At 38.3% G+C, this 13,741-nt stretch overlaps 3 protein-coding genes across 3 annotated transcripts in view; 1 reads left to right on the forward strand and 2 right to left on the reverse strand.

Annotated features, from left to right (window-relative positions):
• Positions 1-8,288: 8,288 nt before the first annotated feature.
• LOC138329849 (uncharacterized) lies at positions 8,289-8,669 on the reverse strand. Its single transcript, XM_069277138.1, has one exon. It carries the CDS (start codon positions 8,667-8,669, stop codon positions 8,289-8,291), a length of 381 nt encoding a protein of 126 aa, XP_069133239.1.
• Positions 8,670-8,915: 246 nt separating this feature from the next.
• Positions 8,916-10,689, reverse strand: LOC138329850 (uncharacterized). Its single transcript, XM_069277139.1, has 3 exons — positions 10,460-10,689; positions 9,860-10,274; positions 8,916-9,707 (listed from the first exon to the last, which is right to left on the reverse strand). The coding sequence occupies exons 1-3, from the start codon at positions 10,687-10,689 to the stop codon at positions 8,916-8,918; spliced, it is 1,437 nt and encodes a 478-aa protein (XP_069133240.1).
• A 2,811-nt stretch (positions 10,690-13,500) lies between these two features.
• The window catches only part of LOC138330148 (tetratricopeptide repeat protein 17-like), a 36,465-nt gene continuing 36,224 nt past the window's right edge, over positions 13,501-13,741 (forward strand). The window contains 1 exon segment of the mRNA XM_069277562.1: positions 13,501-13,642. Within this exon segment, the coding sequence (XP_069133663.1) occupies positions 13,511-13,642 (132 nt within the window). The 5' untranslated portion in view covers positions 13,501-13,510.

Raw genomic sequence — 13,741 nt, forward strand, 5'->3', positions numbered from 1 at the left:
CTGTACCAAATTTCAATGATTTATTGACACAGATTAAATTGTAAAACTGCAAAAAAAATTCTTGTTAAAATTGTGAACATTTTGACCTGCAAATTTATTTTTAAAATATGTAAATTTTGGCCTGCGAAATTACCAGATATATAATGTTGAATATGTGCACCAAAATTGATAAAGCCTCAGTGGCCAAGTGGTTAAGATATTTTGACATATTACCACAAGCTCTCCACCTCTAGGTTACGAGTTTGAATCTCAGGTGGGGCAGCTATCAGGTACTGACCGTTGGTCGGTTGTTTTTCTCTGGATACTGTGTTTCACATTTCTATAAACAAAGAAGATGAACACATATTATCAATTATAATTAAATTATATTAATTGTATTTCAGTGTATATAATCACAATGATAAATCCAAGCTTTAGCAAACTCTTTTTTTCATATTATATCGATAAGATAAAGTCACTAAGCAACGTTACCTCAATTTATGAGCATTATTTTCTGCAACTTGCACAGATTCACGTTAATTTTCTAAGCCGTAGATTTAGATCTCTGCCATGAGTTTGAAGGCTTACCTGTGTACTTTATCAGGTAAGACCTGTATAAGGTGACAGGTAACAGGGATTTTTAAATTAAACCTCAAAATGCAGAAACATTTTTTCTACTTCGAATTTGAAGAAGCATATATTTCATGCATATCTATCCTCTCGTTTTTGATCATAACTTGTGCAGGCTGTTTATTTTTTTTTTTATTTCCCCTTGAATTTTTAAATTGCTTTATATTTGATCTAGCATATAAATAGCAATAGAACCATTATTGCTATTAGGGCTGCTAAATTATTTCAATGATAAAGTTATAATCGGGTAGTTTTTGTCGTTTTAAACGGGTTTAATTAAAATCAGTGACAATAACATGCGTTCTTCTGTGTTTACAAAGTCCATTTACAAATTGTCTTGTGATACACTAAAAATAAACAACTCATACATTTAGATTTGGAGCATCTTATTTAATCATTTTGTCTTTATATTTTTGTTTTTGAAATTTTTAGCTCAACATTTAAAAACTTGTTCTTTGTAATTAGATCCCAGTGCACTGGAATTTTTGTTTCTAGGCGAAAATGGTAACTCCAGGTGATTTTCGTAAGATGAATTTAAAAGTTAAGAATAGTGGATTATCATGCTTGTTATTTAAGTTAAATCTGAAACAGGATTAGAGGTTTGCTAAGTGATTGAACAAAAGAAAGATGTCGGATCATGTGATTGGTGTGGTGTCACATGATTGGTGCATAGTGTCACATGATTGGTGTATGGTGTCAAATGATCAGTGTATGGTGTCACCTGACCTCAAAGGCCAGTTTCCATAGTAACGTGTCAGTCAGAAGTGAACTTTTAATTAATTGTTTGTATTTACTAAATACAAGCTTAAGTTAAGTGTACACATATAATTTTAAATTTGTTTTATACTTATGAATATTCACGTTGTATTATTTCAAAAGGAGATAAACTTTGAACTTTAAACTTTGACTCAGGAAGTGTATGTTGTAGTTTGTGATTTCTTACCTCCATTTTACCTGTTCTAGTTTGTTGACCTCTGTGACCTTTGTGTATTGATACATTGTTCTATACAAGGCGCTTTATTGACATGGGATATACAATAAAAATATACTAATTTTAGCTCAATCAGACTTTATAGCTCAGAATTGGTTTGAGCTGGTTGGCAGTACGATAATTTCTTACATTCAGAACAATTACTTCACAATTGGTTCATGAAATCGTACAGAAAATGTGAAATCATATTTTAACACAAAATTCTAGCATGAAAATCTTGTAAATATGATCACCACTAATATTTATATTTTTACAGTATATCAACTTTAAGAGATATACATACCTCTGTCTGAAAAAGCTTAAAGGAAAAAGATAATGATGATTAGAAAAATCTCTGTTTGAAAATGATTTAAAAGGAGGGAAAAAATGGAAAAATAATATTAATGTTTTCTATATTATGTGTATGGTGTAAGATTGTCACAATAAATATTTTTGTTACAATTTGATTTCTTAGGTTACACATACTGTGCAGACTTCTCAGTGCCATATTTTAAAATGAGATGACATCAGTTTATTGTCTGTACAAATGTAACATGTTTTAAATATAATCCTAATTGATTAATGTTAATTATAAATTGTACAGTATACCTTGTCTAAACCAATGTTTGTTTGGTCAACTTAACTGACCGGTGGTCATAATTAGCAGATAATAGCAGTAAGTGCTATTAATGATATACAACCGAACAAATATTATGATATTTTCAAACTATGGACAAATAAAAATCATTTCAACTATAATTCCCAGGTGCATTTGATAATCAAATAAATAATTAAGTGTCAAAATTTTTTATTTGTTTGATTTTGTTAAATAAACCTTTTTAACTGATAATATTCAGTCCATGTTATTTGAAGATGTATGTGCAAGGTTTAGGAGTCTGAGAAAGCTGGAGTATCTGGAGGAACACTGAGCCATGGTCAGTTCCAAGAGACTGCCATACATGGGTTTTAATTTCACTACCCTGAGGTGAATATAAATGTAATATTAATTTATATTGACACCTATAGTTTGAAAATATTTATGAAGGAAATCTAGACGAATAATAAGTATAAAATGACCAAACATTTTTTTCCATGTGACTTTGGTTTAGACAAGTTATATAATGTAAACATAGATATTTTCAAGAGTTCTTATTTTCGCGACATATATAACTTCAGGCATTTGATAAAAATATAGTTTATATTTTCAGTAAATATAACGCATTGTGGAAATTTCACGGTGAAATGATGTAATTAGCGTAATTAGCGAAAATCTCCCCCCTTGCATAGATTCATTTACATCCTCATTTACAGAAGTACCAGCAAATGTCATTGTGTTATTGTTATTCCGTATTTGCATGTTGCAGAGTTATCTTCCCTAGCAGGTAGGTATTGATTATGACATCTTGTGTATGCGAGCTAACGTCATACTTTTCGGAGCAAACAAAATAATGAGGCAACAAGCGATGCCTACCCGAAAGGGAGCTAACTCTGTAATGTGCAAAGATGGAATATGTCATACAGACACAGCACTAAGTACCAATATGCTTGTGATGCATAAAGTTATGTAAATATGGAAATCAAACAATGACATTATTCATATTTATTTTGTTATCATCAGCTTTTGTTGTCTCAGTTTTATATTTATTCAGATGAAATTCATGTTTAGCAAATACACTTAAATATATATAAGCGTTTCTAACAATTAAATTCAAAGTTATGAATATTCACAGAAATTAACAAATTTGGCAGATGCAATTACACACTAATTAAAAACTAATTAACCAACAGGATTTGATTTTAACAAAAACATATTCCTTATGATATGAGAAAAAATAAATTGAAGGTTGAAATATTGTTTATACTGAAATACTATTAATGTTGTTAAATAATGTCGTTGAATTAAACTTAATATTTTGTATGTATTTTAGTAACTCATCCCATGTAGTAAAATACAATGCAGTATCTTTTTAATATGTAAATAATGATTGGCCGTCACAGAGCTTTTTATTATATATTGCTTGTTCATGAATACATTTTGTGCTAAGAATTAAACATGTTTTAGTAATTAATACTTATATTAATTAACATCAATTTAGTTATATAATCATCAAAGACCTTAAGTTTTTCATCCAACATTTCGATGACAGAATAGTCCTTCAATCGTTTAAAAACTTCTGGGAATATATCTTTACTAAAATTTCAACTCATTACCCCAGAAAATTCATAATGAACTGTTCCAGCGTTTGAATTTGAACAATTCAAGTGTGTTTTAGGGGTGAATTTGTTAAGCCCTGCAAGAACATGTTTAAACAGGGAACAATTAGTGCTAAACTTTTGAAAATTTTCAGAAATTAAAAAGTTTATTTCATAATCATTTGTTTTGTTATTACACAGCTTTTCGGAAAAATCTTCTAAATAAATCAGTTATTCTTATTTAGATAGTATGTACCGTATTCGACTCAATAAGAGCCCAAGGCATTTGAAAAATAATAAAGCATGAAAAAGTGCTATTAAGACAAAATTATTGCAAATCTATACAGTTTTGTGTAGTATTTGTCTTTTTTTTATGTCTGGGCAATTTAAATTGAGGTCTCAAAAAAGGGGAGGAGGGGTGGGGGGGCTTATTCTGAATTTGCATATAACAGAGTTATCTGCACATGCAGGTAGATATTGATTGTGATGTCATGTGTTTGGGAGCGTAATGCAAACGTTTCGGAGAAAACGACGTGTATTGTGCTTACAAAGTAATGACGTAACAATCAAAACCCACCCGCAAGGGAGCTAACTCTGTAACATGCAAAGAATGAATAGGGACATGAATGCTTATTGGGTTGAATATGGAATCGTCTTTTTAAAATCCTGGTACAGTATTTGAAAAAAAAAAATTCAAGTGGATTTAACTACCACTACATTATACTTCTGGTTGTATGAATTGTCATTGATCAAAACTGCTATACAATACCATCATTAGGTCTCCTTTCATGTTGGATATTCAGACATGTCATATTGTCCATTTTCTTTTGTTATTTTCTTCAAGCCAGGAAAATATTTCGGAGAATTAAACAGAACTATGTAAGAGGATTAGGTTATTATGTAGTTGGGATATTTTACAGACTTTATAAAATATTCATGGTGAGGGCAGTCACTCAGATTTTATATTGTATACATTGCATGGACAAGATTTTAAATTAGGGCGGTCACTCAAGATCTAACATTATATACATTTTATGGGGGAGATAAAGAGTTGGGACAGTACAGTCACTCAGATCTAAAATCGTATACATTGCATAAGGATATTTAGAGTTTGGCATAAAATCTTAACATAGTGATATAGTCATATCATCTCTAAGATGTATACATTTTATTGTTGGGTAGTTACTGTATACCCCCCCCCCCCCCTCCAATAGAATATGGTAGATTTTTTGTATGAGAAGATAGTGTATACATTGTATGGCCCCTATATTTTATTGTACCCATACACATATGCGTATTTATAATTTGTCAGTATGGGCCTCCCTCAACCCCCTTTATCAAATTATTTGTCAGTGTGGTTAATGAGACAGCCCCTTTCTCTCCCTTCATTGCCACAATGTTTTATTGTATCCATACCCATATTGATAATTGTGTATTAATAATTTATCAGTATGAGACAGCCCCCTTTTACCCCTCCACCGCCGCCATGGTTTATTGTACTTTTCAGTATGGTTTATGAGACAGCCCCCACTCATCTTCCATCGCCGCCATGTTTTATTGTACCCAAACAGGGCCGGTATGATTCGTCGCACCATTTGTGTTGTCTCCAAAATGATGTACTACCTGTTGTTATGGTACAGATACTTTGTAGTACAAAGCTTCTTTACACATTAAAATGATGAACTACATGATTTAACAAGCCTTATGTTCTTTTTGTGTTTTATTTAATCTATAGTACGGAGCGCATCGTAGTGGAGCGGCATTGCAAGGCTAATTTAAATAACATGTGCATGTAGACTGTGTTGAGCTCATTTTTAGCTCACCTGTCTGAAGGGCCGGTGAGCTTATGTCATGGCGCAGCGTCCGTCCGTCCGTCGTCCGTCCGTCAACATTTAATTTAAATCGTTACTAGTCATAGAGTTCCCCATGGATTGTGACCAAATTTGGCCACAAACATCCTTAGGTGAAGGGGAACAGAACTTGTTTAAATTTTGGCTCTGACCCCCCAGGGGCAGGCGGGGCGGGGCCCAATAGGGGTAATAGAGGTTAATCCTTTAAATCGCTACTTGTCCTAGAGTTCTGCATGGATTGTAACCAAATTTGGCCACAAACATCCTTAAGGGAAGGGGAACAGAACTTGTATAAATTTTGGCTCTGACCCCCTGGGGGCAGGAGGGGCGGGGTCCATTAGGGGAAATAGAGGTAAATCCTATAAATTGCTACTTGTCCTAGGGTTCTGCATGGATTGTAACCATATTTGGCCAAAGACATCCTTGGGGGAAGGGGAACAGAACTTGTATAAATTTTGGCTCTGACCCCCCAGGGGCAGGAGGGGCGGGGCCCAATAGGGGAAATAAGAGGTAAATCCTTTAAATCGCTACTTGTCCTAGAGTTCTGCATGGATTGTAACCAAATTTGGCCACAAACATCCTTAAGGGAAGGGGAACAGAACTTGTATAAATTTTGGCTCTGACCCCCTGGGGGCAGGAGGGGCGGGGTCCATTAGGGGAAATAGAGGTAAATCCTATAAATTGCTACTTGTCCTAGGGTTCTGCATGGATTGTAACCATATTTGGCCAAAGACATCCTTGGGGGAAGGGGAACAGAACTTGTATAAATTTTGGCTCTGACCCCCCAGGGGCAGGAGGGGCGGGGCCCAATAGGGGTAATAGAGGTTAATCCTTTAAATCGCTACTTGTCCTAGAGTTCTGCATGGATTGTAACCAAATTTGGCCACAAACATCCTTGGGGGAAGGGGAACAGAACTTGTATAAATTTTGGCTCTGACCCCCCGGGGGCAGGAGGGGCGGGTTCCAATAGGGAAATAAGAGGTAAATATTCAAATTCCTTCAGAAAAGAAACAATGAACCTGTATTCAGAACATGACTTGACATTACAAACCAGGCGAGCGATACAGGCCCTCTGGGCCTCTTGTTTGAACAACCAATATCGTATTTTGATGTCTAACACTTTTCATGGCGATTGAGAGACAGGTAGCTCTATATTCTACCAAAGGATGTCTCTGTAAGTATATTTCTCTCTATGATATTATGTAATGCTGTGTAAAGGGCAGAATATTATATACAAATTTATATATATATATATATAAGGAGAGAGAAATATATTTAAAGCCCCAATCCTGTGATTTATCTTTGTTTGAAAATTTTTTGCGGGATCAATTTTCGCAATCTCGCTTTTTTAGCCCACCATCATCAGATGGTGGGCTATTCAAATCGCCTTTCGTCCATGGTCCGTCGTCCGTCCGTCCTTCCGTCCGTGGATTTTGATAGTTAACAAGTTTGTTACCGCTATTTCTCAAAAAGTGCTGAAGGGATCTTTCTCAAATTTCATATGTAGGTTCCCCTAGGACCCTAGTTGTGCATATTGCATTTTGGGACCGATCGGTCAACAAGATGGCCGACAGGCGGCCATCTTGGATTTTGATAGTTGAAGTTTGTTACCGCTATTTCTCAAAAAGTGCTGAAGGGATCTTTCTCAAATTTCATATACAGGTTCCCCTAGGACCCTAGTTGTGCATATTGCATTTTGGGACCGATCGGTCAACAAGATGGCCGACAGGCGGCCATCTTGGATTTTGATAGTTGAAGTTTGTTACCGCTATTTCTCAAAAAGTACTGAAGGGATCTTTCTCAAATTTCATATACAGGTTCCCCTATGACTCTTGTTGTGCATATTGCATTTTGGGACTGATTGGTCTACAAGATGGCCGACAGGCGGCCATCTTGGATTTTGATAGTTGAAGTTTGTTACCGCTATTTCTCAAAAAGTGCTGAAGGGATCTTTCTCAAATTTCATATATAGGTTCCCCTAGGACCCTAGTTGTGCATATTGCATTTTGGGACTGATCGGTCTACAAGATGGCCGACAGGCGGCCATCTTGGATTTTGATAGTTGAAGTTTGTTACCGCTATTTTTCAAAAAGTGCAGAAGGGATCTTTCTCAAATTTCATATACAGGTTCCCCTATGACTCTTGTTGTGTATATTGCATTTTGGGACTGATCGGTCAACAAAGATGGCCGCCTGTGAACAAGATGGCCGACAGGCGGCCATCTTGGATTTTGATACTTGAAATTTGTTATCGCTATTTCTTAAAAGTACTATAGCGATCTGTCTCAAATTTTATATATAGTGTGTTTGAAAAAGTTTGAAAAGCAGGGAAAAGATCCCTCTTTCCATTGTCAGACAAAGATCATTCTTTGGTGGGCGCCAAGATCCCTCTGGGATCTCTTGTTTATTCGAATAATGCGAAATTAAATCTCCCACAAAAATCAGTTGGTTTACAGAATGAGCTGATGTATTCTCAGACGTTTGACATTTTCCCTTCTATATTTACGTTACCTAAATACAGCTGTTTGTGTTGCTGCTCAACCGTCGTCGTCATCAGCCAGGTCCATCCATCTTCGAGGGTTTCAACCCATATCCTGGAACTGTCTCCGGATGGTGGGTCAGTAGGGGTGATCAGTCCCTTCTCCTGACGGTTGGCTTCTACATTTTTTAGCTACTCTCGCCTCTGTGTATCCACAGCCAGTGGAATGCTCTCTCTGCCTCCTTCCCCAACTCTTTAATGGTAGTCTTCCTCGACTTCCCTGTGATGCCGAGGGCACCTAACATCCTCCAGCATGACTGACTAGGGAATCCCTGACAGCCTACCTCCACTGGGAAGATCCATGCCTGCCAGCCTTTTATTCCACACTCGTCGGCCAACTCTGCATACTTAGTCCTTTTCCGCTCATGCGCCAATTTGCATCTTGTCTCCCAGGGCACAGTCAGTTCCGCCATTACCAGTTTCTTCTTGCTAGAAGATACAAGCACTGGTCTTAGTGCTGTCTCCACCAACTCTGCGAAGGCCAACTTCTTCCCCAGGTCCACACACATCTCCCAGTCTCTTGCACATCCTAGGATGCCTAGGCTAGTTTGATGCCTAGTTGATTTCGTTGATGTTTGTCCCTCCTTTTGAAACTGGATAAATGTTGGTCCTTTCTGTATTCCCTTTGCCTTTTTTCCTCTCTTTCCATGGTGTCCGCAAGCTTCCTTAGCACCTGGTTATGCCTCCATGTGTATCGCCCTTGAGCCAGTGCCTCTTCACACGAAGAGAGGGTGTGCTCTAGGCTTCCAGTCCTGTCACACTGCTGACATGTTTGAGCTTCCACCAGTCCCCATCTGTGAAGATTGGTAGGTGTTGGAAGTACATCGTGTACTGCTCTCAAGAAGGACTGGAGCTGCCATGGCGTGTATTTCCAAATTTCTGCCCAGGACAATTTCCTCTCTTCTTTTTTCCACCTTGTCCATGCCCCCTGTCTTCCCGTTTCTACTGCTTTCATTCTCCTTGCCTCTTCTTCTTGTTGCCTGATCTCTCTGTACTTGATATTTTCTCTCAGTTACATTGACTTCTTTCCATCTAGTTGTCTGACCTCTTCCCAACCCCTGTCTTCCTATGCAGACTGTCCCAACAATATCCTTGTGGCGAAGTCTGCTCTCTGCCTCAGATACAGCCTTGCTGGCTGACCACCTCCTTCCTGTTCTCACCTCTACTCCTGCTTGTCTTACTTTCTCGTCCCTGGAGTCTTTGAGTGTCATGACAAGTCTTGCTTTCCCGGTTTTAAACTCCTCCACTAATGATGTTAATGGGAGCTGAAGTTTTGATGTCCGGCTGTATAGTCCTGTTGATGAGAAGCACTGAGGAACCCCTAACCATCTCCGGAGATGTTTACTTATTCTCCTCTCAAGTCCCTCGACTGTTGATACGGAGATCTCGTATAGCATCAATGGCCAGGATAGTCGTGGCAGTAGTCCTTGTTGGAATATCCATGCCTTGAAATTTCCTGGTAGGCCTGTCTTGTCGATATTCCTCAGTCCTTCACATACTTGCTGCTCTACCTTGCTGTTGTTGATGGAGTCTTTCAAACTTTCGTCCTACCATTTCCCAAGACATTTGATAGGATTACCCACTATAGATGGAATTTCCTCTCCCTGAATAAAAGGCGAATTTGTCTAGTCTCTCGACCTTTCTTCAGGATCAGACATCTGGATTTGACTGGCTTAAAGTTCATCCTGGCCCAGGATACTGTATCCTCTAATGCTGTTAGGATCCACCTTGCTTGGACATGCGTTGTTGCGGTGATTGTTAGATCATCCATGAATCCCCTGCTCGGTGGTTGTCTAATGTTAGTCCTAGACAGCGGGCCTCTTGTCTCTCTTTTCCTTGCTTCGATGATTATGTTCATGGCCATAATGAACAACACTGCAGAAATCGTGCAGCCTGTCACTTCTCCAATTTCTGCCATGATGTTACATAGTCGTTGACCGCAAATCGCAGATGGATTCCTTGGAAATAGCTTTGGATGATTCCCTTCACCTTCTCTGTGATTTGGTACTGTTCCAGAGCTCTCTCTCTCTATCAGTTTGTGTGGGACGGTGCCATACGCATTCGCCAGTTCAAGCCATACTACTGTCAGGTCTCCACGGTTCACCTTCGCTTCCCTAATCAGTTGACTTAAAGCACTCGTATGTTCCACACATCAAGAAAACCGGGTACCCCTTCTTTCTATGCTGATGTATCCACATACTCGTTAGAAGTCATGTATGTTGTCATTCGCCTGGCCAATATAGAGAAGAAGATATTTCCTTCCAAATTAAATAATGAGATTATTCTGAACTGTCCTAACCCCTTAGAGTTTTTCTCCTTTGGGACAAAGCAGCCCTCGGCAGCTTGCCAGCATGATGGTATCCTGCCTTTCCTCCAGACCACTTTCATCAATTTCCAAAGTCTGTGTAGGAGCTTAGGACATTTCTTATACACCTTGTATGGAATGCCATTTGGTCCTGGTGCTGATGCTGTCCTTGCCTTCTTCACAACTTCTGAAACTCCCTTCATTGTTGGTTCCCTTATATCCATTGGTCTATCTGGAAGGTTTACAGGATCTTTTCTCTCATTTGGCCCTAAAGGTTCCCCTCTTCTTTCATCCCCATGCGTTGACTTGAGATGTTCTCCTACTTCTGCGTTGACTTGAGATGTTCTCCTACTTCGTCCTTCTGGCACTGCAGTCTACCTGATCTTTTCCCTTCTAGCACTGCTGCCGTGAACTTGTACGGGTTTGCTATGAATGCTGCTCTTTTTCTTGGTCTTATCTCGTCTTGCCTTTCGAATTCGTTCTGCTTTCCTCAGCTCCTTAAGTTGATCTCTTAGATGGTCCCTGAGTTGCCTGAGCCCTTCTTTCTCTTCTTCAGAAGATCTTCTGTATCTTCTTGTTAAAGCTCTCAGTTCACCTCGTATCTGTTGCATTTCTTTCTCTCTTCTGTTGGGTGTAACCACTGAGTCATCCGCAGGCGCTCTCTTGTTGGCACTTACTCCGAATCTTTGTAATCTGATGGTATACACAAGCCTTGCCATTGTCTCTAGCTTCCTCTCCACACTATCAGTCAGTGATGTTTCCAGTATATGCTCTAGATCCTCATCTAGTGAGTTCCATTCCGTGCTGCCCATGCCTGGCCATTTCACCTTGTTCAGTCTTTCTTGAAGAAGATCTTGCTGTGTTGGCGTTGCTTCGTCCGACACTGGATACGTTGTGTCACCTGGTCGCTCCTCTGGGGCTGTGAGGTCCTCGGTACTCTGGTGTGCCTCCTGACCAAGATTCTCCCGCGTCTCATCAGCTTCTGCCGTGCGCTGCCTCTGAGTTTCTACCTTCTTACACTTTGCCCTTGCTTGGTGGATTCGCAGTCCTTTTATATTCTTGCAAGTCTTCCCACAATGGCATTTCACTTCCTCTCCTTTCTCTCCTGTCAATGTCGTTTGGACAAGCCTTGTCGTTTCCGTTATATCAGTCCTGTTGGGTCTTTCATCCTCCCTTCCTCCCTCTCGGAAGACCCTGAGGGTGTTTCTCTCTATTCCTTGTTGTAGCTTGCTTGAGGTGTCTTTTCACAAAGACGTCATCTTCGGTCTACTGTCTATAGAGTCAAACGCCTGTGATGTAATATATCTACAACACTCCATTCCCACATATGGCTATGAGGAAGGATATCCGTGGGCCAGAATATGAATCATTCGATCCTCCAAGAAGTTTTCCCTTCCCAATAATAATCAGTTCTACTTAATTCACCGTGTATGAGCGGAAGTGTATATACAGGGAACTGTACGTTATAAATTTTGATATTTTGAATCTAAATTGAGGTATTCGCCCTCGGAAACCCAACACGTACAGTATTTAGGCTGATTAGTGGGTAACCATTGGGACCTGGCACGAATTTCTAACCGTCAGTACTTACATATGTTATTATACTATGATATATATGGGTCAAGGAAGTAATATCAACGGTTGTTTTCCAGGTAGGATCCTTTTAAACACATGTCTGTAGGAAACGAATTATTGATAGTAAATATAGGACAAAAAGTGATTCTAACAGTGTGGACAAAATATTGTCGAATACTATATATTAAATATAAATCCTGTTGGTTAGAAATTCGTGTCAGGGCCCTGTGTGGATGAATGGCACTCGGTCACGTAGTTATAGCGGACACAAATGAAACCCTGTGTAGTGGATTATTTTTGCCAATTTTAAAAATATACACATATATCGTCATCTTAATTTACAGAAGTTAAAATCGGGGTCTTGGATAGCAATTTTATGCAGCTCCGCCTTTGTCAACATCAAACAAAAATACTGATAGTTTATCATGTAATAATGAAAAACGGAGGGAAAACAATGCATTTCTCTTTACTTTCAAAAGGAATACATAATTACCAGTTAGTTATATTAGGTTCAATAGAGATTAATCCAGCTATCAAAATTTCGAATTTTGCAGAAAGGGACAGAGTGTTCGCATCGACTAACGTGAGTATGGGTGAAAGCGCATTATCCCATGCAGTCTGTGTTCGATTACAAACGTCATATTTTAATCGTTAATAAAGAACAAATGTACATAGGCTTATAAAACAACACGTTGATATTTTCCCATCCAAATTTAGTTTTACTTTGCGTTAAAAATATCACTCATTTTTCCGTCTATGGAGAACTGAGTTGAAGCCGCGGTGTTCTTTGAACTTATTTCAATGTGAAAGGATATCATGATTGTAAAATTGTAGTAAAATGTCGTCGTTGGCAGTTTTTGGCAGTTAGAACTTAAGGGAAATACTACATTTTCCGCTACAACACGATATATTATACCCTCGGGATCACAAAATGTTGTACATGTAAAACGAGAAATTTAGAAATAATGCAGTATAATGGAATATAGAGAATGTACATTATATTAATAAGGAAAGGCATGTTCAATGTGATCAGTAATATGCATGATTAAAAGCACTTTCTTTATAATAAAGAAAAAACACATGGAGTTAAACAAGGGGAGGGTCTAAGCCCTGCGCTCTTTAATATAAATATATTAATATCAATGCTATTGTTTATTATTAATTTTAATTTAGGTAAATTATAATACACGTCATCCAATTACACAACAGCATGTTTTAATCGCTGTAATCTCTATAGGCTTATATAATATTAATAACAGTCCAGAAAATAGTAAAGTATAGGCATAAATACGTACATGTAGCTACTGGTGAATATATTTATAGATATGATTTGTACATTATGTGATCGACGCGTGTTTAAAATCGGTTGACAGACACGGCAGGCGATCGATAGAAACCTGCTTATTTTGACACGTATCATGTAGTTTCCGTTCATTGTTGTAGCCTTGGTGCGGAAGTTACAATTCACTCATGAATATTTATGAGTTTCACAAGATGGCGGCGACTGTTTTGGTTGTGGTGTTGCTCGTAGCTCACCACTTTCCAATAGCTGGGGGATCTTCGCATTGGGTCGTTACTGAAGAGGGATTAGTTCGAGCCCAGGTATTATTCTACATTCACATTCACGTGAAATATGTGTGCATTCATTCAAATCGGTATGAATTTTGACATAGGTTGGGTATAATTTGTCGACCAGTGTCA

Source organism: Argopecten irradians, chromosome 8, assembly GCF_041381155.1.
Source record: "Argopecten irradians isolate NY chromosome 8, Ai_NY, whole genome shotgun sequence".
Lineage (NCBI taxonomy): Eukaryota > Metazoa > Mollusca > Bivalvia > Pectinida > Pectinidae > Argopecten > Argopecten irradians.

Coding starts and splice junctions, on each gene's coding strand:
- LOC138329849 (XM_069277138.1), bottom strand. CDS start 8,669: ATGTGTGTGGACCTGGGGAAGAAGTTGGCCTTCGCAGAGTTGGTGGAG.
- LOC138329850 (XM_069277139.1), bottom strand. CDS start 10,689: ATGGATATAAGGGAACCAACAATGAAGGGAGTTTCAGAAGTTGTGAAG. Junction 10,275..10,459: donor AAGGAGAAAAACTCTAAGGG/GTTAGGACAGTT, acceptor TCAACTGATTAG/GGAAGCGAAGGTGAACCGTG. Junction 9,708..9,859: donor TAACAGCATTAGAGGATACA/GTATCCTGGGCC, acceptor GGGAAATGGTAG/GACGAAAGTTTGAAAGACTC.